This window comes from Grampus griseus (genome assembly GCF_964374135.1).
Source record: "Grampus griseus genome assembly, chromosome: 13".
Lineage (NCBI taxonomy): Eukaryota > Metazoa > Chordata > Mammalia > Artiodactyla > Delphinidae > Grampus > Grampus griseus.
In genome coordinates, this window is record NC_139007.1 from 68534414 (window position 1) to 68559926 (window position 25513).

The window sequence follows — 25513 nt, forward strand, 5'->3', positions numbered from 1 at the left end:
TCTCACTTCGTCCCAGCTTACCCTTCCCCCTCCCTGTATCCTCAAGTCCATTCTCTACGTCTGCGTCTTTATTCCTGTCCTGCCCCTAGGTTCTTCAGAACCTTTTTTTTTTTTTTTAGATTCCATGTATATGTGTTAGCATATGGTATTTTTCTCTTTCTGACTTACTTCACTCTGTGTGACAGACTCTAGGTCCAGCCACCTCACTACAAATAACTCAGTTTTTTATGGCTGAATAATATTCCATTGTATATATGTGCCACATCTTCTTTATCCATTCATCTGTCAATGGACACTTAGGTTGCTTCCATGTCCTGGCTATTGTAAATAGAGCTGCAATGAACATAGTGGTACATGACTTTTTGAATTATGGTTTTCTCCAGGTATATGCCCAGTAGTGGGATTGCTGGGTCATATGGTAGTTCTATTTTTAGTTTTTTAAGGACCCTCCATACTGTTCTCCATAGTGGCTGTATCAATTTACATTCCCACCAACAGTATACTGCAAGGAAATTTTGAAGTGTTTTGGCCTTTTGGGTTTTGTTCTAGCTGGGAACTAAGTGTTCTGGAAGTAAAACACGCTATTTTTTTCCTAAGAGAATAGAGTAATTAATCATATTTTACACTTCATGGTGTTTGAAATGTTAAGTGTTTAAAGTTGGGTGGGTTAACGTGCCTGCAGCTAATCTAGCTTGATTTTCCAAGCCAGAGAAGGCTGTCTTTTCAGTTAAAATGCTGCCTAGTGTATGTGTATGTGTGCATGAATATGGGGGGCGGGGTGGTGTATGCAGATTGCTTTGCTCTTGGTATGATGCATGTTTCTCTAAGAGGAATCATTAACTGTAATCCACTACGGAAACTGGTCTTAAAGAGCAGTGAGCTGTGAATTCACTCATTTTGAGGCTTTCAGTTTAAATGAGGTTTGAATTTTCATTTTAGAAAATTGCTTCTAGACGGTCCTGGAAAGTTGGGAAACCTATTTTATTTTGTTTGTTGTTCTCTAGTTATTTCGATAGGGCTGTGGAAGAATGGAGACAGTTCCATTGTGACCTCAATGACCTCACACAGTGGATAACGGAAGCTGAAGAGTTGCTGGCTGATACTTTTGCTCCAGATGGTGGCCTGGACTTAGAGAAAGCCAGGATACATCAGCAGGTGAGTGTTTTCTGTCAGAGGATGAGGATCTGCTAAAAAAGGTGGCATATTTATTTAGTATACGCCATTTAAGACAGATTTCGAAAGTAGGGGCTCACTATATTAATTTTTCGGGAGTATATAGACAATCTGTAATTTTTGTTCCAGTTCTAGTTTCCAGTTTTAAAGGTTTAAGAAAAATGGTTATTTCAATTTTTAATTAGGATTTTAAAGAAATTAAATAAAAAAATACTCTTTAGTGGAATATGTGAAAAACAATTTTATTTTTAAAATTTTATATTTAGAATAACACTTGTAAAATTTTGTACTCAAGACTGCATCAAGGCCAGAACGATATCTGCATACCTCACCTCTATTTTCTATACTTAAACACTTAGGCATCTTATGTTTCTTTGTATCATTGATCATTGTGATAAAAGTAAATTATTCTTGAGCTATATCAGGACAGCTGCTCATGTAAGTCTAATTCAGTCTTGGGAAAATATAACACAATAGCTAAATCAGTTCTGCTGATAATAATGGGTCGTTAAAAATAATGGTTGAAAGCAAGCAACATTTCAATTTACCATTGTTGAAAATATTTTCTCTTTTATTAAATTTTTAAAATATATTTTATGTAGAAGGCTTCTGAGGAGTTAGAAAATGCTTTTATTTTTCTCATAAATATGTTAATGCATTTTTTCTTATTTTTAGAGTTATAGAGAAGTGCTTAAATTGACTTTAAAATATCCTTTCTTAATCCGTTGCTTAAAAATTTACAGACCAGTGAAGCAATGTCTCAGTAAAATGCACATTGAGGGTTACTTATATATGGTAGGACGTAATGGTATATAGGGGTAGAGGGTTTAAAATTTTTTTAAGAGACACTTTCCAGCACGTGTATAGAAGATAGGCAATTCACTTCAATCAAACATGATTGATGCTTATGCGTCAATGTAAACAGCAGTGATTTATGTTATTAGGCTGTCCTCTTCCACTCTATTTTGCCTGATGACACTCATGAGAGTGGGTTAGATTTCAAAATAGATTTCATTTAATGTGTTCAATGAAATGTAATTGAAGTGTTAAAAATGCCTTTTTCATATATGTAAAATATCCTTCCAGGGCTTTGTTTCTCTAACACTTAAATTGACACCACACCAATGGTTCCTGGGTGGATTCATTACCTCAGAACAGTTTAGTTTAGAAGTGGAGTTAATCTTGAGTTGTTCTCTATCACAGGAGCTCGAGGAGGGCATCGGCAGCCACCAGCCCAGTTTTGCAGCACTAAACAGAACTGGGGATGGGATTGTACAGAAACTCTCCGCAACAGATGGAAGCTTCTTGAAGGACAAGCTGGCAGGTTTAAACCAACGCTGGGGTGCGATCGCTGCAGAAGTGAAGGATCGGCGGCCAAGGTGATTTAGCCGTGATAATTCGAGGGCACGGGGTGAAGGTATTTGGGCAGAGCCTTTTGAGATACGACCCAATGAGTTCCAGGTTCTTTTATTGTCTGATGTTAATACAATAGGAGTTTTATTGACATTTAAGACCTCCAATGTCCATGTTCTGTATTTTTAGGACATTGTCTCTTTCTGTGTCTTTAGGCTGTCTGTAGTCTTACTTTTCTACTCAGATATCATGCATATCAAAAAAATCTTTATTTCTCTTTTTCCTGTTTATTATGACATGGTGACTATGTGGCAGAAACTTGAAGTAGGTGGAGGAATACTCTGGACTCCCAGTCTGAAGATCTGGATTCAGGGTCAGGCCTCTCCCTCACTCGTTTCCTGACTAGGCCTCCGGGTCTTCATGAGTAATCCCTCTCACTCGGTAGTTCTTGGTGTCTAAGGGTGTCCTATATCCTTATATGTCAGTGCTGAGTACATAGTACAGTTCCTCATTTATGTGACATAATAAATATAATGTATTATTGTGCATTTTTATGTCAGATTATGTTACAATGTCCCAGATTTTATTAGGGTGTCTTCTGATTACAAACACGTTTGATTACCAGTGAATATAATACTCAACATTACACATATTATTTTATATATTACTGTACAGTTATTTGAAGTTATGTTTTGAGACAATCAATTTTTAATGGATGATTCCTACTTAATACATTTCATCTCATTAATGGCCTTTTTTGGGGGGAGCGGGTTAATGATAGTTTCAGGTTAAAAAGTCCCAGGTAATTTTTTTCCTGCTAATTTTAACTCTGTAGATGACGTATTATTTTAGTGATAAGCTATTGTTATGTTAAAGGCTAATCTAATACTTTATCAAGTATATAGTATGACATAAAATATTGAACTTTGAATATTTGGCTTATGGCTGCTTTTTATAAAATAACATCATCTGTTATTTTGTGTGTTTTGGTAGGAGTCAAATCATAGTTTGTGCGTCTTGGTTGAGAGGTTGCCATGTGGAAGAGACAGGGTTTGGCCTCATTTAATCGTCACAACTACTCTCTGAGGGGACTGTTTAGACCCATTGTACAGCTTTGGAAACTGAGGCTCAGAGAGGAGAGGTTAAGTAACTTGTCTAGGGTCTCACAGAAAATTAGTGACAGTGCTAACTTATGCTCTTAAATACTTCGCCTGTAAAACTTGGGAAGATCTCAGAGTTCGCTGACCAAGTTTCCTCCCCTGTGAATGAAAACTAGGATATCTTCTTAGAGGAGTGTCATGAAGACTAAAGGAGACGGTGTTTGTAAAAAGTATTATTCTCTATTTGTAGTAAACACGAACGACTAAGGAACTCAGAGAGACTAAGATGAAGAAAATGTTTAAAGGAAAAAATGATCTGATGTGATTAAATGACGCATTATTAAGAAGATAGAGTGTTGTCACAGACACAGGGGTGATGGATTGTGGAACTGAGGCATCGCAGGGGAGGGATCCTGAAGCTGGTTTTGAAGCATTTACAGCAAATTTCCATAAATTCCCCTTACGGATGGTCTTGTAGGGAAAAGGCACAGAACAGACAAGGTGGGAGGCATTAAATAGTCTGGCCAGGTATGAAATCTGTGAAGGTTGGATGGTGAGGAGGCTTCAGGGGACCAGGGGCAGGATTGGAAGCTGAGGTCCCATACGATTTATGTGCCATGGTAGTGAGTCAGCAGGGAGAGTCCTTCTAGCTTGAAAATGATCTATCTCTCAGGTCTTAAGGAAAAAGATGTACCTGCTGGCATAGTATTAACAATAACTGCAGGAATTCCCTTAATCAGTTTCAAATGGCTCTCTGTGGAATGTGGTAATTATTGCTCCTGGGACTAACAAGGTGAAGCTAATACATGTTTTGCTCAATTTTTGGAAGAGAAAAGAATAATGAATCTCTTCTCCAGCATCTTGTATTTTAACTAAAACAATATTTGTTTTCATAAATTCATGTTTAACTTTACTTCAGGTTGTAATTTATCTCAACTTGGGGCCACCTTGCAATTTTATGGGCTTATTATGTGTACTGTTATCAGTCATTGAGGAACAACACACAGCTCAATTTATTTTTGTTTTGAGTGCCAGTCATTAAATATTTACACAGTTCAGCAACTTATGGTGTTATTCCTTAATGAGCAATTGTTACCTACTGTTTGAACATGAATTTATAACTTGTTTTTACTTAGTGATAACATTTAAAATGTAGATTATATTTAGCTAGTTTGCAGATGAAAATTTTGTGTGACTCAAATATGTCTTATTGAAATTACTTGGTAATGTTAGTTTTCTTCATAGATATATTTTCAAAATACTAAATTAGTCATGATTATGAAACATTGGAAATTTAAATTACAACTTTTTTTTTTGAAACACAAGGTCTATAGTAGTATTTGAGTTGTTTCCAAAGTTGTTATTTAAAGACTCTTCCATACAGAGGGTAAATTACCTGTTTTGGTACTGGTAGTCTAAACAATTTGTACTATTGCTTTATTTATTTATTTTTTTAAATCTTGAAGCAGTGTTCTCTCCTGATGGATACTTAAAAATGAAAACTTGTGATTTTGTAGTGATTGTCATTAATTTTTTTTTAATTGAAGAATAGTTTATTTATAATGTTGTATTGTGTGAGTCTCAGGTGTGCCACAAAGTGACTCAGTTTATATATTTATATATATATATATATATATATATATATTCTTTTTTATCGATAGATTCTTTTCCCTTATAGGTTATTACAAAATATTGAGCATAGTTCCCTGTGCTATACAATAGGTCCTTGTTGGTTATCTATTTTGTATATAGTATTGTGTATATGTTAATCCAAAACTCCTAATTTATTCCTCCCCCCTTTCCCTTATCAGTTTTTTAAACATTAAAATAGTTTATTTGTGATTAAAAAGAAAAAGTCATAGCCATAAAAAATATAAATTCTTATTAGGGATGACATAATGTAATTCATTTAAAAAATTGCTTTCTATTTTTAAACCAGCAGCTAATAGCAGCAGCTATAAAAATGATACCACCACCAAGCTCTAAATAGCTTTCAAAATCTTTCTTAAAAATACATAATCTTGTTTGTCATATGAGTTGTAGTCACATTCTCATCTTTTGACAGATGGTTTATATAATTATAAATGTTATTCTTATAACATTAAAAAGATGTAATTGAGGCAGTTTTTTTTAATATTCATATGACTATTTGTTTCCTTATAGCCTTTAAAACTTTGACTTTGTTTTTTCTAGATTTTTTTTTAGAACTTGGTGCTTTATTCAAATATAATACTTATTTTAATGAGCTAATCAAATTTCTGTTTTTTCTTGTCTTTCTTGTAAAAGAAAAGAAAATTTGTAAAAATTTCCCATTCTCAGTATCTTGCCTTGTTCTTGTTCTTTCTTTCCTATGAATAAAGTAGAGTAATAGTTGCAACCTAACGTGCATAATATGTCATATAATGATACTTTTCTATATCCATGGAGTACTCATAAAAAATTATGTATTTTTCTTTAATTATTTTAGATAAAGACATTTTTCATGTTTTCTTTTTAAAACCTTCATTATGTTGTACAGTGGTATCTAGCTTAAAATAAGTCCTTTGTATTAAATTTCTATATAGGTTTTCACTATGAGAGAAGACAACATTATTTAGTTTTAATGTTTTTTAATTTAATGAAGGAGGAAATCTTATTCTTATGTTTGCAAATAATCTTTGGTATTGCGGAACATATGTATTACTATTAACACTCATTTACGAATACATATTAAAATAATACATATTAAAATAATTATTTTGTGTGTATGACATATTTAGTCAGAATATCTAATGCAAATATATAATGTTCTAGTTAACTGGATATTTTTTCTCAGTATTTTTCAATAATATAATCTTTTAGGTTAAAAGGAGAAAGTAAGCAGGTGATGGATTATAGAAAAAGACTAGATGAGATTATCTGTTGGTTAACAAAGGCCGAGAATGCTGTGCAAAAAAGATCAACCACTGAGCTGGAAGAAAACCTGCAAGAATTAACAGTAAGTGGTTTATTTGTCTCTATATTTGCCAGTGCTTTTTGATGCATGAATATTTTCACTGCAAATAAGATACTGCATGACTGAAGAAGAAAAGGGGAAGAAACTTTGTCCTTTGTGGTAAATGTGGTGAACTTTAAAGAGGAATATCTTTTTTTTTTTTAATTTTAATTTTAAAGAGCAGCTGTCATTTTATTCTTGCAGTGGTAAGGCTTCACACACATAAAAGTAATAAGTCATGTGGTCTCAGTAATGGACCAAAGGTTTTTTGGAATATTTTAAACAGACGTCATCATTTTAGAATATAATAATGCTGGGAAGTATAGGTTTTTGCTTTGGGACTTAGAAGATAATTACTGATTACTATCTATAAAACTGAGTCCTACAAGAAGACTCAAAGTGAGTTGAGAGTAACTCACTGCAGCTTACTATGGACTTAGCATCACGGTTGTATTAATCAAATTTTCTTTGTTGATCTGCAACCAACAAGAATTGTTTATAGTTGTATAGGTATACAACATATAGAAATACATAAAAATATATAGATATGTTAATATACCCAAATATCCATACATTTTTATATCCACAAATTTTATATTTTTGTGCTAAGAATTAAAGTACTTGTAGTAGAACAATAAGCATAATGTGCTCACATTTTTACTAAACAAAAAGAAATTGTGTGTGAGTGTGGATACACACATCTGTGTGCAACAAAGTATACCTAAAAGGATACCCACTAATCTGATAAGAGATTTTTTTCTAAAGGAGTATGACTGAGGTATTGTGGGAAAGAAACTTTTAATACTGATGAAAAATACATGGCAAACAATTATTAAGTTTTCTTTTCAAAATGTGACAAATATCTAACAAACTTGCTCCTGTCTTATCTAAAAATTTCAATAGTTTTCTTGGAATATGCCTTTTGTAAACAATTTGGGGACAGTCACAGGGGATGGGACAGTATATTAGGGTAGGTAGAGATAAGATAGAGATGCATGCATAAAATGCTCCTGTTGTTTCTGGGGTTTTTTTGGCCTTTCATTAGAATAGATATAATTTTATTAGCAAAGAACAGAATGTTAAGTTGTCGATGTAAATATGATATAATATGACCCTGTTAAGAGACAGGGGGTCAGGGGTAGTAGTTCATGTACACACAATGCACACTGAAGGTGGGAGGTCATTCCCAAATTAGTTACAGTTTGTTAAGATAAGTTTAGGCTTCTTAGAAGTTTATTTCCATTTAAGAAATTAAAGGTCCACATTTATAGGAGTACAATAAGTTGCTGACATACGAAGGAGTTCTGTTCCGAGAGCTCATTTGTAAGTCCAATTTGTTTGTAAGTCCAACAAAGTTAGCCTAGGTACCCAACTAACACAATTGGCTATATAATATTGTACTGAAATAGGTTTATAATACTTTTCACACAGATAATATGTACATAAAAAACAAACACAAAAAATAAAGAAAACATTTTTAATCTTTATAGTACAGTACCTTGAAAAGTACAGTAGTACAGTACAACAGCTGGCATACAGGGGCTGGCACGCATGTTCGCATCTTTGAAAGTTCACAACTTGAAGGTTCATATGTAGGGAACTTGCTGTATTTCCCAAAGAGATTCCTAATACAGTTCTTGATCTTTTCCTGGTATGACAACCTTTTAACCATACCCCGCTTCTGACTCCTTTAGGACTTAATCCAGGAGATGGATGATCAAGCTGAAAAACTCAAATGGCTGAATAGAACTGAATTAGAAATGCTTTCAGATAAAAGTCTGAGTTTACATGAAAGAGAAAAAATTTCAGAAAGCTTGAGAACTGTAAATTCGACGTGGAATAAGGTGTGTGTTAAGAATTACTGCGACACCTTCCTCATGTTTACTGATTTTGTTGTTAAAGAAGTGGAACCAGGCAACTGTTTTACTTTTAAGTATACCCAAATATGGGCACATTTTATTAATGCTTACTAATATTGATAATTATATTTTTTTCATCTGTCATGGATGGAAGCATATGTTCTCAAAGAATACTTATTTTACATGGAATTTTTTTGGCCTAGGAGATTTATACATTATATACTATATTAAATAATGAGTATATATTAGAATTAGGCAATAAAGTGCTAATAATTATACTCTGAAAATGAAAGCATTAAAATAACTTTGTGATGTTGCATGTGACTTTTCACATACGTAGATTTATTTTTAATGATTTTATTCATTCAACATGTATTTAGTAGGTTCCACATGGGATGTAATGGTATGTGGCTACAAATATGACTAAGATAAAGTCCTTTCTCTCATACTGTTACTTTTTTTGCAGTTGAAGCAGAGGTAGATAAAGTAATAGATTTCTATATATTTTGGCTTGGGTACATACCATAACAGAGTGTGAGGTCTGTCTGGGACATTGAATGGATATGTTTCTGCCCTGGTTTGGCTAGGTCCCATATCAGTCATTTTCCTCCCTCTCTATCCTTTTAAAATGACAGCACTCATTCTATATCTAATGGTTTAGGTGCTTTATTGATCTAGCCTCTCTGCTTGAGACTTACCGTCTTGATGAGTTACTGTTACTGATGACTCACACATCTGTATCTCTGGCCTGGACTCTCTCATTACTCTAGACTTCATCACAGCTGCCTGCTCAGCATCTCCACTTCAGTGTCTAATAGGTATCTCAGACTAACATACAAAGTCAAACTCCTGATCTCCACCTCCCTCCTGTGCCTTAGTATACTTCTCCCACCTCAGTTACTGGTAATTACATCCTTACTGTGTTTTATGCCAAAAACCCTGGACTCAGTCTTATGACATGTGAATTATATCTCAATTAAAAATAAACAAACACATAAACCTTGGAGTCACTATCATCAGCTTCTCCTTCAAAATACCTGTCTCTTTGATGGACGGTTTGAATGGATGGCTAGATGACTAGATACATGATAAGGCAAATACAGCAAAATTTTAACAGTTGTACATATTGAGTGGCACATGGGTGTTCCCTGGGCAATTCTTCCGGCTTTTCTTAGGTTTGCGAAATTTCATAAATTTGACCATTTCTCACGACCCCGTGGCCACTAAGTTGTTTCAAGCCACCGTCATCTCTTGTTGTATGATTCCTACAATGGCCACTTCACTACTCTTCCTGTTTCCTCCTTTTCCCTTTGTCAGTCTCTTCTCAAGAAAGCAGCCAAAGTATTTGTTAAAACATAACTCAGGGGCTTCCCTGGTGGCACAGTGGTTGGGAGTCCGCCTGCTGATGCAGGGGACGCAGGTTCGTGCCCCGGTCCGGGAAGATCCCATGTGCCGCGGAGCGGCTGGGCCTGTGAGCCATGGCCGCTGAGCCTGTGCTCCGCAACGGGAGAGGCCACAACAGTGAGAGGCCCGCGTACCGCAAAAAAAAAAAACCCAAAAAACCCCCCATAACTCAGTTTAAGTAACTCCCCTGAACAGAGCCCACTAATGGTATCCATCACATTCAGAGTAAAGGCCGAAGTCCTCACTGTGACTTACTAGGTTCATCATGTTCTGGCTTCCTGTTATCTCTCTGACTTCATCTGCTACTCTCTCTCCCTGTGCTGCTTTCCAGACTTGTTGGCCCCGTGTCAAACATGCCAGACTCAGCGTGTGCATATTCAATCAGAGCACATGTATTTATTTAACACAGAGGATGTCAATGGGTATTGTGTAGAATAGGGTATGGTGGTCACTTTGGGAGCATGATGTTAGATAGAGCCAAACCTTCCTTTATCACAGGACTTCACATAGATTTTACACTAATTATGTGAATTACGAATGTCTAAGACGAAGCAATGCTTACTCTGTAGAGAATTTCAACAAACACATTTTAAGAAATACTAATCTGAGATATTTCATTCATTCATGCTTTTATTCATTCATTTAATAGGTTTTTACCAGACTCTCATTTTATGCCAGGCACCATTTTAAGAGCTAGGAATACAGTAAAGAGCATGAAAATGCTTCTAACCCAAAGAGCTTATTGTAGGTGAGACAAGTAGATAAACAATTATAACAAAGAGGTAGCCATGGGGACATAAAGGTAGGGCACCTACCTGGCTTTGGGTGATAACCGTGGAAGATTTTGTGGAGATCATATCCAAGCTAAGATGATAAAAGATGAATGAGTATTGGTCAGATGGACGATGGAGGAAAAGGCCTTGCAGGGAAAAGCAGCAGTAAGTGAAAGGGTCTAGAGGGGACAGAGAGTGAATCTGGGTCCTGGAAGTAGCTCAATATGAATTGGAAGGACAAGAGATGCTTGCAGAGACCTAGGGGCCTCACCATGCATCACAAGGAATTCAAGTTCCGTCTTGAAGCTATTTCACCACCTTGAAAGCAGTGGGAAACTGTTGATAGGTTTTAAACAAGTTACATTTTGAAAGATCACTATAGCTGCACCACAGAGATGGATGGAGCGAACCCAAGGATGGATATGCTTAGGACATCAGGACATCAAGTAACTCCTCTGAGCAAAGCCCACCATCCAGATCAGGGTAACTGATCTGGAAAAATAGTTAGAGTCATTAGACAACTTTGTGAAGAGAGTGTCAAGGAGGCAGGTGATGAATCCATATTTGGACACGTCTGAATGTACAGTTGACAGGGAAAGCTGGACTGAAGATAGGTTTTGGGGAGTCTTCAGCCTCTTAAAACTCCGCGTGATAAGTGAAACCAGTAGAAACCAAGACCCAGGGAGAGAGGCCAGTATCGAGGGTTAGAAGACCAAAAATCCTACCCTGTAGAATGTTGGTATTTGGTGGAAGCGCAGAGGAAAATGAGCTGGGGAAGGACACTTAGAAGATCAGTCAGAGAGGTGGGAGTAAAATCAAGATTGTAGAATACTAACAAAATTCAAGGGAGAGGGAGTGGCAGCATTAAATGTTGCAAAGGGGCAAGGCAGTTAAGGACTGGATGACATTCTTGATGCTGGTGGAGCTGGGGGTCAAGCAAGACTGCAGTGGATAGTGGTTAGTGAAAGTGGACACAGAAGCTTAGGCACTGAGGGGGAGGAAAGCGGCGGCATTATCATTTAGAAGAACGCTTCCTCTTCAGAATATATAATCGTCTTTATTTATATACTATCCTTCTCTTTCTGTTTGGCCTGATGCTCTAGATATGCAGAGAAGTGCCTAGTGCGCTGAAGGAACGCATCCAGGAACCCTGTTCTGTTGCTCAGACAAGAATTGCTGGTAAGATACAGTTTATTTCTTTACAAAATTTTTTATACATAACAAAATTTTATGATTACGAGCATTGTATATGAATTAGAAAAACTTATTTAAAAACACAATGCACTTGTGATTTCTTATTCTGCTTTCAATCATTTGAAAAGAACATCTTCTCTAAACACAAGACATATTTCACTGCCCAGTGTGTGCAAGGCATTCCCTCTCATGGGAGGTGAGACTTTTAGCCTTTCCTGGGACCAGAGTAGAACCAGATGCTGCTGGAGGCAAGGGAAGAGGCAAGGTGAGGACACTGGAAAATAGTTTTCTGGGGACATTTTGAAGTGAACAATTCTCCTAACTCGCTGTCCTGATTCTGTTCTTATCTTACCACTCCTCGATAATCTGTTCTTCTGATAGCAGCTAAGTGATGCTTTAGAAACAGGTTTGATGTCACTCTTTTGATTTCAATCTTTTAATCACTTCCATCATACACAAGTGAGTTCTACAGTCTTACCATGGTCCAGAAGACCGTGTATGATCTGTCTGCTCCCTGTCTCTGTAATCCCATTTCTTATCACTTTTTCCTTTGTTCATTCTGCCTCAAACACACTGGTCTTCTTGCTGTTTCTAACATGCCAAGAACATTTCCATTTATGGTCTTTGTGCTTGCTGTTTCTTCTTTCTTTCTTACCCAAATGTCCTTCCCTCAGATATTGCATGTTTCACACACTCACTTCGTTTGTTCTCTTCTCAAATATTCCCTTTTTAGATGGGCCTTTCTTGACCTGACCACGCTATGTCAGATACATTCTGTCTCTCTCCAAGATACATGCTGTTTCTCTCCAACTTCTTGCATTGGTTTTACTTCGTGGCGTATATCCATTCACGCCCACCAGAATGCAAACTCTGCGAGGTCAAGGCCTTTGTCTTACACATTCCCATACCTGTAGCATCTAGTCAAGTGCCTTGCACATTGTAGGTTCTTAATAGATATTTGATGAAACAGTGAATGAATATGTAGGTTGTTTTCAATGTTTTAAAAGCACAAAAAGTGACAGTGAGGATTGGGCAGAATGATGTATGAGCTGTTCTCTAGGGTATGTGGTGGTGAATCCCTGGGGTGATCGTGGTGAATACGGGCAACTTTGCTTTGCTAGCTGCTGCCTAGACTAGTTGTTCCAGGTTACCCTTCCACCAGCTGAATGTGAGGCTTCTTGTTGTTCTACGTTGTTTCCAGCGCGCCAACATTTTATTCCCAGGACCGCTGTATGCTTTTTAAAATTATTGATTACCCCCAAAGACCTTTTGTGTGTGTGAGTTATGTCTATCAATATTTACCTAATTAGAAAGTAAAACCGAGAAATTTCAAAAGTTATTTGTTAACTTGTTAAAATAACAATAATAAAAACATTCTGTTAATAAAATATATTTTATAAGATATTAACATAAGAAAGTATATTTTCCAAAACAAAAAAAAATTAGAAAAGTGATATGACATTACATTTTTGAAAATCTTTAAATTTCTGCCATAAGAGAAGACACCTGGATTCTTGTATCTGCTTCTTCATTTGCTCTATTGTGATATCATATGCCATGTAGCCTTGAGTAAAACGCCACTCTACATTTGAGAAAGAATGAGCAGGAAGAGGCAAATAACTTATTATGATGATGATCGTAGTTTTGGCATCCACACCCTTTGGAAGGGTCTCTAGGGACCCAGAGCTCCCCAGACATCACATTTGGAAACTGTGACCTGTGGAGATAGGACACTTCATTTTAATTTGCGTTTCCTCAATTACCTGTGTGCTTGAGCCTTTTAAAAATATGTTTATTGTCTTTCTTATTTCCTCTTCTGTGGATTGTTGGTTGATTTTTTTTTTTTTTTAAAGAAACTGCTTTTTATTTATTTATTTAGTTTTGGCTGTGTTGGGTCTTCTTCTTTTTGCGATACGCGGGCCTCTCACTGTTGTGGCCTCTCCCGTTGCGGGGCACAGGCTCCAGACGCGCAGGCTCAGCGGCCATGGCTCACGGGCCCAGCCGCTCTGCGGCATGTGGGATCTTCCTGGACCGGGGCACGAACCCGTGTCCCCTGCATCGGCAGGCGGACTCCCAACCACTGCGCCACCAGGGATGGGTCTTCGTTTCTGTGCAAGGGCTCTCTCTAGTTGCGGCAGGGGTGGGCCACTCTTCATCGCGGTGCTCGGGCCTTTCACTGTCGCGGCTTCTCTTGTTGCAGGGCACAGGCTCCAGACGCGCAGGCTCAGTAGTTGTGGCTCACGGGCCTAGTTGCTCCGTGGCATGTGGGATCTTCCCAGACCAGGGCTCGAACCCATGTCCCCTGCATTGGCAGGCAAATTCTCAACCACTGCGCCACCAGGGAAGCCTGGTTGATGGTTTTTTTTGAGTTTGAAAAAACTACTTTGTTACTAATTCCTTGTCTGGAATGTGCATTGCAAATACCTTCTCCCTAATCTGTGACTTTTAAAATTTTTATTTGTGGTACTATTTTCAGAATTCTTAAACATTAATAATCTATTAATAGCTTTCCTTTTTGTGCTTTATTTTAGAAATCCTCTATTGCTCTGAAGTCATAAAGATATTCTTCTATATTTTACAATTTTAGTTTTCATATGCAGGTTCTTAATTCCACTGAAAATTAATTTTCCTAAGGTGCATGTGAGGTCAAAATCTGTCCCATCATCTTCCCGCTGCAGCCATGGGTCACCACTTTTCTCAGCATCATTTATTGACCAGTAAATTCCTCCTCGTTGATCTATAATGTAGTCTCTGCCAAGGTCAGGCTTCTCTGCCACCTACGCACTGTGGCTGTTCTCTTCTAGTGGTCTGTTTGAATGTCTGGGTCTGTAATACATGAGGTTAATCATTCATCATTAGCTGAGTAATACAACTAAATATCTGGTAAGGCATGACCCTCTATCAAAAATAAAATGTTTTGACTGTTCTTGGCCCTTTTCTTTCCTGTGTTAATTTTAAAATCAAAATTTGACTGTATAATTTGGTCAAGTTACACACAAACCTGTTAGGATTTTTTTTTTATATTGTGCTGAATTTACAGATTGACTACATTTTTTAGAAAATTATTTAAACCTCATTTAATATACCTTATGCTAAAGTGGGTCTAGATAGATCTAATAATGAATTCAACCACCTCTTGTATAAAAACTAAAGAAAAACAATTACCAGTCTCCCACTGTTCAAAATAAGACAAAAACATACAAACAAAAAATATAGAGAAAATATATATCAAATCTTTGGAGAAGACAAGAGTAATTTCTGAGAAAACAGTCCCCCAAGACAGATGTATGGATTTGCTCAACTGAACTTCGTTAACATCTATATGATAAAAAGAAAACAAATTAAATCCTAAAATAGAAAGATTGTTTTCAGCAATGTGACGGGGTTTATCTTTCTTGCATAAGGAGTTCATCCAAATTGATAAGGAAGCAGGTAAAGAACACATACAGTTATAAATTATACCATATTTGATTACCAAACATGAAGAATATTTATCCTCACTGGTAACCAAAAGGACGTGAAATGAAGCAATGGTGAAAGATGTGTGTTTATCCGTAGAGATAGAATTTTGTGTGGATGCAGGATGCTCATAAGTTCCACACACTGCCGGAAGTCTAAATTTCCAACTTTTAAGGAAAACAATTTGGCAATCAGTAGTAGATACATTAAATTTTTTCATATTTTTTAACCTAGTAATTCTGTTTTGGGAAATTTCTACGAAGGTGGCAATCAGAACTGTAAAGAATATACAAAAAGATACTTCTTGCAAGATCTTTTTTTTTCTGGTTTTTGTTGAGTTTTTTTTTGCAAGTTTTTTTTTTAATTCAACAAATATTTATTGAGCACCTACTATGTGCCAGGTGTAGTTCTAGGTGTCAGGGATTCATCAGTAAATACACGTAATAAATAAGTGAAATACATCTATATTGGAAGAAAAATAGAGGAAGTGTAAGAGAGACTGTACCACTGAGGTTGGCTGTGGAGCACATGAGGAAATCAGGTGTGCTGAGAGGATATTGAAATTTTAAAAAGAATATCAAGAGACCTCATTTAGAAGATGATAAGTAGGCAAAGCCTAAGAGCAAAAACACTTTTGTTGAATTTCCTTAATATTATTCTTTATGTTCTCTGATGCAGTGTTGTGATAGGAATTTAAATATCCTTGACAGATGGCTGTAGCTGCACCTGTGTTAAGTTCTATGCTTCTTTACACCCAGTTTTTTTCCAGTTTTATTGAGAAATAATTGACATACATCACTGTATAAGTTTAAGGCAAACAGCATGATGGTTTGATTTACATGTATTGGGAAGTGATTACCATAAATGGATCATCTTCTCATATAGATAAAGTTAAAAAAAGATAAAAGGAAAAAAAAATTCTTCTTATGATGAGAACTCATAGGATTTACTCTCAACAACTGTCCTATATATCATACAGCAGTGGTAACTATAGTCTTCATGTTGTACATTACATCCTTGGTACTTGTTTATCTTGTAACTGGAAGTTCGTACCTTTTGACCACCTTTCTCCAATTTCCTCTCCCCCCACCCTTCACCTCTGGTAACCACAGGTCTGATTGACCTCTTTTCCTATGAATTTTTTTTCTTTTTAGATACCATATATGAGATCATACGTATTTGTCTTTCTCTGTCTGACTTACTTTACTTAGCATAATGCCTTCAAGGTCCATCCATGGTGTCTAAAATGGTAGGATTTTCTCATTTCTTATGTCTGAATTATATGTATGCATTTCAATACTAACCCCTTATCAGATATACGGTTTACACATATTTTTTCCCCCATTCTGTGTAGGTTGTCTTTTCACTTTGTTGTGTTGATGGCTTCTTTTGCTGTGTAGCAGCTTTTTAGTTTGATGTAGTCCCACTTGTTCAGTTTTGATTTTGTTGCATATTCAAAGAGTCAACACCATGACCCAGGTCAAGGAGCTTTATTCCTGTTTTCCTCTAGGAGTTTCATGGTCTCGGGTCTTACATTTAAGTCTTTAATCCATTTTGAGTTAGTTTTTTGCGAGTGGTGTAAGACATGGGTCCAAATTTACTGTTTCATGTGTGAATGTTCAATTATCTTAGCACCATTTACTGAAAAGACTATCTTTTCTCCATTGTATATTCTTGTCAAATATTAGTTGACCATATATGAAAGCTCTTTTTTAAAGTAAAAAAGTTCAGGAGTAGTCTAAGTATCCAGCTGTAGGAAAAGAGGTAACTAAAAGTTAGAGACTATATACATAGATTGTTACATAGGTATTCACAGTGATGTTTATTAAAAGGGACAAATGCTCATGTTGTAAAGGGAAGTGAAAAAGAACAGAAAATTACAAATAAGATGGCTTTACAATTAAAGCAAAAACATCTTGACAAAATAAAATAACATTCCTAATTTTCTCATGGTTGATGTAGTTTTTATTTTATTTTCTCTTGATATCAGCATTAGTTACTTTTGAGTTATTGCTGCCCTAGAATATGGTGAGATGGTGTGTTTAATTGCCATTATGGCAAACAAAAACAACCAAAAACATATAGATAATTCAGGAAATGCCATTGCCATTGCCATGTCAGTATTAAAAAATAAAAACCGGGCTTCCCTGGTGGTGCATTGAGTCCACCTGGTGGTTGAGAGTCCACCTGCCGATGCAGGGGACACGGGTTCGTGCCCCGGTCCGGGAGGATCCCTCGTGCCGCGGAGCGGCTGGGCCCGTGAGCCATGGCCACTGGGCCTGCGTGTCCGGAGCCTGTGCTCCGCAACGGGAGAGGCTGCAGCGGTGAGAGGCCCGCGTACCGCAAAAAAAAAAATAAAATAAAAACCTCTTTCAGTTGTTTTACTTAAACTAAATTTTACATAAATACACATACATGTCACCATTACATCACCACAGTCAGATTATCCTGCTGTGTTATTGATACTTTGCTACGTTTTTTATTTCAGCTCATCCCAGTGTCCAAAAGGTGGTGCTAGCATCATCTGCATCAGATATTCCTGTTCAGTCTCCTCGTACTTCAGAAATTTCAGTTCCTGCTGATCTGGATAAAACGATAACAGAACTGGCCGACTGGCTGGTGTTGATCGACCAGATGCTGAAGTCCAACATTGTCACTGTCGGGGATGTAGAAGAGATCAATAAGACAATCTCCCGAATGAAAGTAGGTACCTAGTGTAAAGGCTTGTCATGGAAACACCAAGATCTGTTTGGATCACTTTTGTTTATCTTAAACTCTGGGAGAATGAGCTTTAAAAAATTCTTGACCTGTCAAACAGCCATCCTGGGCTAGCTCTGATGAGTAAAGCTTTTCTTGCATTTGTGCTGTTTTTGTAAGAACAGGTTTAACAATGTGAGCTGTAGAGTCACTGTATTTTTATGATCTAAAGCTGGTATCATAAATCCAGCCACATCACTGTAAATGTAAACTGGTGTTACATTTAATGCCTAGTGTCATGGAGAATAATTTGTTGAAGCGCCTTTTCAACTTATATTTCATAATGAGCTTATTTGTTTAATTGCTGACATCGTTAAGTGAGAATCTCCTGACTATAGTTTTATTTCTATACATATGCCATCTAATATCAATTTGTAAAGTTCTTTTTTCCACATTCAGTGTGTTTTTGGTACTGGGCTGTGTGCTGTCTAAGGATATTGAAAAGAATATACCAGATAGAAACTGGGAATGAACCATGAAATAATAACAGCTCTTGCTAAACTCTTATTAAGTGCTTAATGTATGCTAGGTATTTTTCTGAGTATTTTACATGTATTATTTCATTCACTTTAATAATCTTGTGAGGTAGGTATCAGTTTTATTCCCATATTAAAAACATGTGTGGCCAGGCACAGTCTACTAAAAGCTGCGGGACAGGTACACGCCACCTGTAAGGGGGAGCCAGAATGAGGAAGGGGATTACATCCACAGTGAACGAAGGCAGACTGCATGGGATTTTGACATTTAGAGACAAAATAAATGGCATTCCTGGTATAGGGACCAGGGTGAATAAAGACATGAGGTGGTGAGCATGAAGGATATTGGGTCAAGAATTGTGCAGGAAAGAGGTGTAGTAGGAAGTAAGAGAGCAAAGGCAGCTCAAGTTCACATTGTGAAGGAGCTTGTAGACCACGCAAAACTCTTTGGACGTTTAGTCTGTAAGCAGTTGCCAGGCATCTTGTTTTTCCCTTTTTCTTTTTTAAATTGTGGCTGGAGACGGATGATAACAATGCTCTGCTTGAGTAAGAAGACTGGGAACTGTGCAAGAGACGCTTAAAACAAGGAGAAAAGCCTTTGCTGAGGGGCTGAGATGATGCTATTGCAATTAGCAGAAATCAGGAACAGAAGAAATGGAATGTGGATGAGGGTTTGATTGATGTAGTTTCAAATATGTTGTGTTGAGAGGCCCTTTTGCCACTTAGAAGGAAATGATCAGCATTCATTGAACTGTCTCTTTGCGATTCAGGATTAGAAGTTGTGAATCTGAAAAATTCGTGAATTCACAGAGGAAGAGCTGGGAGAGAATCTTTGGAAATTGTGTTTTCTAATCTTTAAGGCTATTAGTTCTATACTTAAAACACACCATTTTTCTGATATTGCTAACTTTTCTCCCATATTTATTAGTACTAAGAGACACAAACTTTCTAGAGCGGCAGTTTTTCATGTCTAAGATTATTTAATTTGCAGTTATTCCAGTTAGGATTTTTCTAATACTTTACCTCCATCCCTGTAGATGCCATTAATTTATGTTCATATCTGATGTAGGACAGATATGCAAAGCATCAGCTGCAGAAATCACTACTGATGTTTTGAAAGCACTTATTAGTTTTCAAAGAGATTTTCTTCGTTTAATTTCCTCAGAGTTGATATAGCTGAACTGCAGGCATTTTATTGTTTCTTTTTGTGAAAATAAAAACACAGAGAGGTAAAGTGCCTTGCCTGGTGATCCAGGCGATAAGTGGGAGAGCTGAGACTTGAACCTAGGACCTCTGACTTCAATTCCTGCACTTTCTCCACTACATCACTGATGCATCACTGTCTCTTATAGGAGGAAAACAACAAGTTTGATGTCAACACACCAATTTTGCTTTGTTACTATTTTATCATATGGCTTATTAATCTATTTTAACAATCATTTTGTCTTAACAGATCACAAAGGCTGACTTAGAACAGCGCCATCCTCAGCTTGATTACGTTTTTACATTGGCACAGAATTTGAAAAATAAAGCTTCCAGTTCAGATGTGAGAACAGCAATCACAGAAAAATGTAGGTTTTTAAAAAAATTATATATCATCATTCACCTTCCCTGAAAATGGTAACACATACCCACACACACATACATTTTTGAAGATTATTCAACCAGAAATTAATATTATTTGATAATTTGATATTTGATACTCTATTAATAAAATAGCTTTCCCTTGTTTTTTATTTTTTGGGAACATTGTCATAATTCCCTTATGAATTCCTTAAAGTATTAATATCATTACTTTTAAGTAATTACTGATACATTGAAGCTTTTTTCTTTTAAGTTAGAATTTCTTTTAAAGGAACGAAAAAAAACAAAAGTTAGAGAAACCCATAGGAATGCAAATCAATTCTTCTGTTATATTCACTGAAACCAAATCTTACTGTGTCTCTTAACTCATCTTCTCAAAAGTCATTCCAAAAATATTCATTGAGCAGTTACTATACACCTGTGTGCCTGGCACGAAGTTGGGAATACTTTAGTTAAATACAAAGTAAAACAAAACAAAAAGTAAATACAAAACAGCAACAACAAAGTTCCCTGTTTCAAATTTGCTTGCTGGCTTAAAAGCATCCGTTAAATCTGTATGACATACCAAACAAAGTCAAAATTCTCAAGAATGACACATAGGGGCAATCACTGTCTGCTTTCATCACTCCCTTTCTCTCTTTAGCCCTCAGCACTGTCTGTAACTGTTCTGTATTGTATATATTCTTTAAAATGCCCTGACATTTCTTAGTCTCCTTACCTTTATTCACATTTTTTTCTTCTTGGCCTCTCCCCAGGTGAAATTCTACTAAGCAGCTAAAATATCACCTCCTTTGTGAAGTCTCCCCACCCTCTTTTAGTCTCTGGTGAACTATATTTTCTGTCTTTAGTTCCTGCTGTGACCTTTTCCCCCATAATTTCGTTGTAGATCTCACAGTTAATTCTCTCTCCCCTCCATAGACTGTAAATACTCCCCTTTTTGGCCCTGAGGCCTCCCCTAGGGCCCAGTACCAATTAGTTCCTTAATAAATATTTATTTGTGGCAGAATATAAACTGGAAGGTATTTTATTACCTAGTCTAATATTTCTGAAGGAAAGTCAACTATTCCCCCTATAAAAACTGTTTTGGGGCTTCCCTGGTGGCGCAGTGGTTGAGAGTCCGCCTGCCGATGCAGGGGACACAGGTTCGTGCCCCGGTCCGGGAAGATCCCACATGCCGCGGAGCGGCTAGGCCCGTGAGCCATGGCCGCTGAGCCTGCGCGTCCGGAGCCTGTGCTCCGCAACGGGAGAGGCCACAACAGTGAGAGGCCCGCGTACCGCGAAAAAAAAAAAAAAAAAAAAACTGTTTTGATTTCAAAATAAATGTTGCAGCAACAAGGTTATTATAAGAGATGAGTTAGCAGAGAACTTTTAGTGTGTCACAATATTGGTTTATTTTTACTAAGTAAGCCATTTTCTTTCTTTCCCCCGTTTTGTAAATTTTTATTTAATTTTTATTTTTTTATTAACTGGTGGATTGCTTCTGCCTATCGAACTTTGGAGTGACCCTGTTTCCCATCACATGGCAAAGGAGCTTCTCAGCTTTGGTGACACCAAACTATTTACAAAGGCTTCTCCACTTTGCTTTTTCTATCATCTTTTGTTTTTTCCTCCACCCCTCCTCTCTGTCCAAAGTTTGCTTTAAGGTTTTCTTCTCCCGAATATCTTCCTTTTTCAATTTAACTCCCTCTTTTTTTTTTCTCTCAATTTTTTCTGGTATAGAGGCTCCATGGTCCATATCATTATTCATTATATGAAAAACCACCCTCAGCCAGAGGGTACTACCAATAGTAACTTGCTTTTTGCACTTATTTCCAATGAATAGGATAATTTGCTTATCTTTTATGGTAAACCTCTGATACTTGCTGTCACTTGATATCTTTAGTTTTATTTGTTCAGTATTAAAGGATTCTGTTAGTTATAGTACTTTATGTAACTTTGTAACTGACAAGTAAACCATTACAATAAATTTTCCCTCTCCCTAAGTTAAAACGTAAGCAATTTATTTAAACTGTTGGATAAGACAGCATAAAATAATCTCACTGAACAATTTTTTAGAATTACTATACATAAGTATAATTTACATTTTTCTGAACAGTCTTAAACTGATAGCTCTTATGGTTTACTATAACCCAGTATTGTTTGAAGAATTTTACCGAAAGGTCTCATTATGACCTAGCTGCAATGTTTTTTTTGTTTTTGCGGTACACGGGCCTCTCACTGCTGTGGCCTCTCCCGTTGCGGAGCACAGGCTCCGGACGCGCAGGCTCAGCGGCCATGGCTCACGGGCCCAACCGGTCTGCGGCATGTGGGATCCTCCCGGACCGGGGCACGAACCCGCGTCCCCTGCATCAGAAGGCGGACTCTCAACCACTGTGCCACCAGGGAAGCCCTGCAATGTTATTTTTTAGTTAAGTTCTTCTTGGCCTGGTACTTAACTATAGCCCTTCAGTCTTTCTGGCATACAAGGCATCTTCTAGAAATTTGTTTCTAACTTTCTACCTACTTATTATGAATGGGTTGTTGAAGATATTTAAAGTTATTGCTTACTAGTACTTCATTTCATATCATGAATTGCCCCTGAAGTAATTAATCAAAAGTTTAAGTTTCCTTAGATTTCTTTTTCCTTGACACATGTTAAAAATACAAGAGGAAAGAAAGTAGGGGAGAGAAAAGGAAAAGAGAAAGAGACAGAAAGAGAGAATGAAAGAAAGAGAAATAGAAACAATAAAAAAGAGAGAGGAAAAGAGCCAATATGGATTTTTTTATAATAAAAAACTGCTGGGTACCTAGAACTTGAATTTAATTTACTTTTAGCACTTCTCTTGAATATATAAAAACACTTCCTTTTAGAGAGGTTTCATGCTATAGTAAAACAAATGTGAAAAGTATTCTTAAGTATTTTATTTTCTTTTAAAATCAATACTTCCTTAGAGGATGACAAATGACTATATCTTTGGTCATAAAGTTCTATCATAATGTACTGTTAAAATCTGCCTTCTTCAAACCAGGTTCTGTAAATATAAATTAGGTAGGAATTTATTTTCTTTATAATTTTTAGTTTGTCAGTTTATAATAGTCAGTATCTTTATTGTGAGATATTTTAATGCATTTAAAATAGAGTTTAATTCAAGATTTTTTCTTCAAGGATGGTTTCAGAAATGTATCAGTCATACAGTGTGGCAGACATAATAAAATTCCTTTAAAATGTATGTACCATTTTGCCTCCTTTCTCTTTTCTATATATAACCTTATTGTGATGAATTTGGTATCAGGTATTTTTTCCCTTTCCTGATAGTTACTTTCTGGGATTTTTAAAAATATATATAATGCCTCCTCCAGTGGAAAAGGTCAAGAACCAGTGGGATAGCACCCAGCATGGTGTGGAGTTAAGACAGCAGCAGCTGGAGGACATGATTATTGACAGCCTTCAGTGGGATGACCACAGGGAAGAGACGGAGGAGCTCATGAGAAAGTATGAGGCTCGCCTCTATATTCTTCAACAAGCTCGAAGGGATCCACTTATCAAACAAATTTCTGATAATCAAGTAAGACTCATTAGATACTTTCTGGCATTATCAATTTGTGGGATGTGCTTTTTTTGTTCTGTTGCTAACTGTAATTTTTAGGACCCATGTCATAATGTTTTCCCAAGGGCTTAGAATGTACACTGAAATTTATATAAAGAATTTGACCAGGAAGGTTTTTGAAAAATTTCTGGAGGCATAACAAATAGAAATGTACGTGTATCCTAGATTTATAGCTCACTGACTCTTTGCAAATGGAACTTACCCATGAGCCAGCATCTAGAAAGAAAACATTTTCAGGATCCCAGGAACCCTCCTTTTGTTCCCTTCCATATCTACCCTGAAGGTATTTTTTTATTTATGAAATCTCCTGAGACTTTCATTTGAGGGCTACTGTAGTGAACAAATCAAGTATTAAGTAAGTTTAGTTTCTTCTAATACCTTTATAACCAAACCGTTTTATCAATATCATCATAGCAGGTACCTTTTTTGTGATTAGTTGGATTATAGAGTTGATGATATTGAACACTTATGGTATTTTTAAAGTGCTATTTTAAATCTCTACAGTCATAGAAAATATTCTTGAGTTGGAGGTTATGGCTGTTAGGTTATACTTTTGTGTAACATTTATTTACCCTTCAGATAGCCTAAATGAAAGTGTACGCTTGTGAAGAATATAATAAAGGATGTATGGGAAAAATCTCAGACATGAGAGTATGTTTTTATTCTTCAGACATGTAGGCTTTCCATGGTCACAACTTAAAAAGCAAGTGGCCAGGTATCCTGGTTTCCTGGATCATTCTCTGTGTTTATGCTGTCTGCTGAATTGTCTTCACCAAAAGACTCAAAAGTAATAATCAGCAAAGCTCCTGGACACTTAACCAGAGGAATACAGTTAAAAGTGGTATCAGTGTTTCAATCATCATATTCAGAATATTCTTTTCTTTTTTTTTTAATACATCCTAATTGGAGTATAATTGCTTCCCCATACTGTGTTAGTTTCTGCTCTATAACAAAGTGAATCAGCTATATGTATACATATATCCCCATATCCCCTCCCTCTTGAGCCTCCCTCACACCCTCCCTATCCCACCCCTCTAGGTCATCGCAAAGCGCCGAGCTGATCTCCCTGTGCTATGCGGCTGCTTCCCACTAGCTGTCTATTTTACACTTGGTAGTGTATACATGTCGATGCTACTCTTACTTCACCCCAGCTTCCCCCTCCCCCTCCGTGTCCTCAAGTCCATTCTCTATGTCTGCGTCTTTATTCCTGCCCTGCCACTAGGTTCATCAGTACCATTTTTTAAAAATAATTAATTAATTAACTTTGGGCTGCGTTGGGTCTTCGTTGCTGCGCGCGTGCTTTCTCTAGTTGCGGTGAGCGGGGGCTACTCTTCATTGCGGTGTGTGGGCTTCTCATTGCGGTGGCTTCTCTTGTTGCAGAGCACGGGCTCTAGGCGCACGGGCTTCAGTAGTTGTGGCTCAAGGGCTCTAGAGCGCAGGCTCAGTAGTTGTGGCGCACCGGCTTAGTTGCTCCGTAGCATGTTGGATCTTCCCGGACCAGGGCTCGAACCCATGTCTCCTGCATTGGCAGGCGGAATCTTAACCACTGCGCCACCAGGGAAGCCCTGTACCTTTTTTTTTAGATTTCATATGTATGCATTAGCATACGGTATTTGTTTTTCTCTTTCTGACTTACTTCACTCTGTATGACAGACTCTAGGTCCATCCACCTCACTACAAATAACTCAATCTCATTTCTTTCTATGGCTGAGTAATATTCCATTGTATATATGTGTCACATTTTCTTTATCCATTCATCTGAGGTATCACCTCACACGGGTCAGAATGGCCATTATCAAAAAATCTAGAAACAAATGCTG

General features: G+C 36.9%; 1 protein-coding gene across 4 annotated transcripts in view; it reads left to right on the forward strand.

Moving 5' to 3' along the window:
• Window positions 1–25513, forward strand: part of UTRN (utrophin) — a gene marked incomplete at its 3' end in the record, with an annotated part of 496004 nt that overhangs the window by 217786 nt on the left and 252705 nt on the right. For all 4 annotated transcript variants that reach the window (XM_082668645.1, XM_082668646.1, XM_082668647.1 and 1 more), the window contains 8 exons: window positions 1005–1155; window positions 2377–2552; window positions 6468–6603; window positions 8295–8444; window positions 11740–11815; window positions 17778–17992; window positions 19976–20093; window positions 23446–23651. In XM_082668645.1, coding sequence (XP_082524771.1) covers window positions 1005–1155; window positions 2377–2552; window positions 6468–6603; window positions 8295–8444; window positions 11740–11815; window positions 17778–17992; window positions 19976–20093; window positions 23446–23651 — 1228 coding nt within the window. The remainder of the gene's footprint in view (window positions 1–1004; window positions 1156–2376; window positions 2553–6467; window positions 6604–8294; window positions 8445–11739; window positions 11816–17777; window positions 17993–19975; window positions 20094–23445; window positions 23652–25513) is intronic.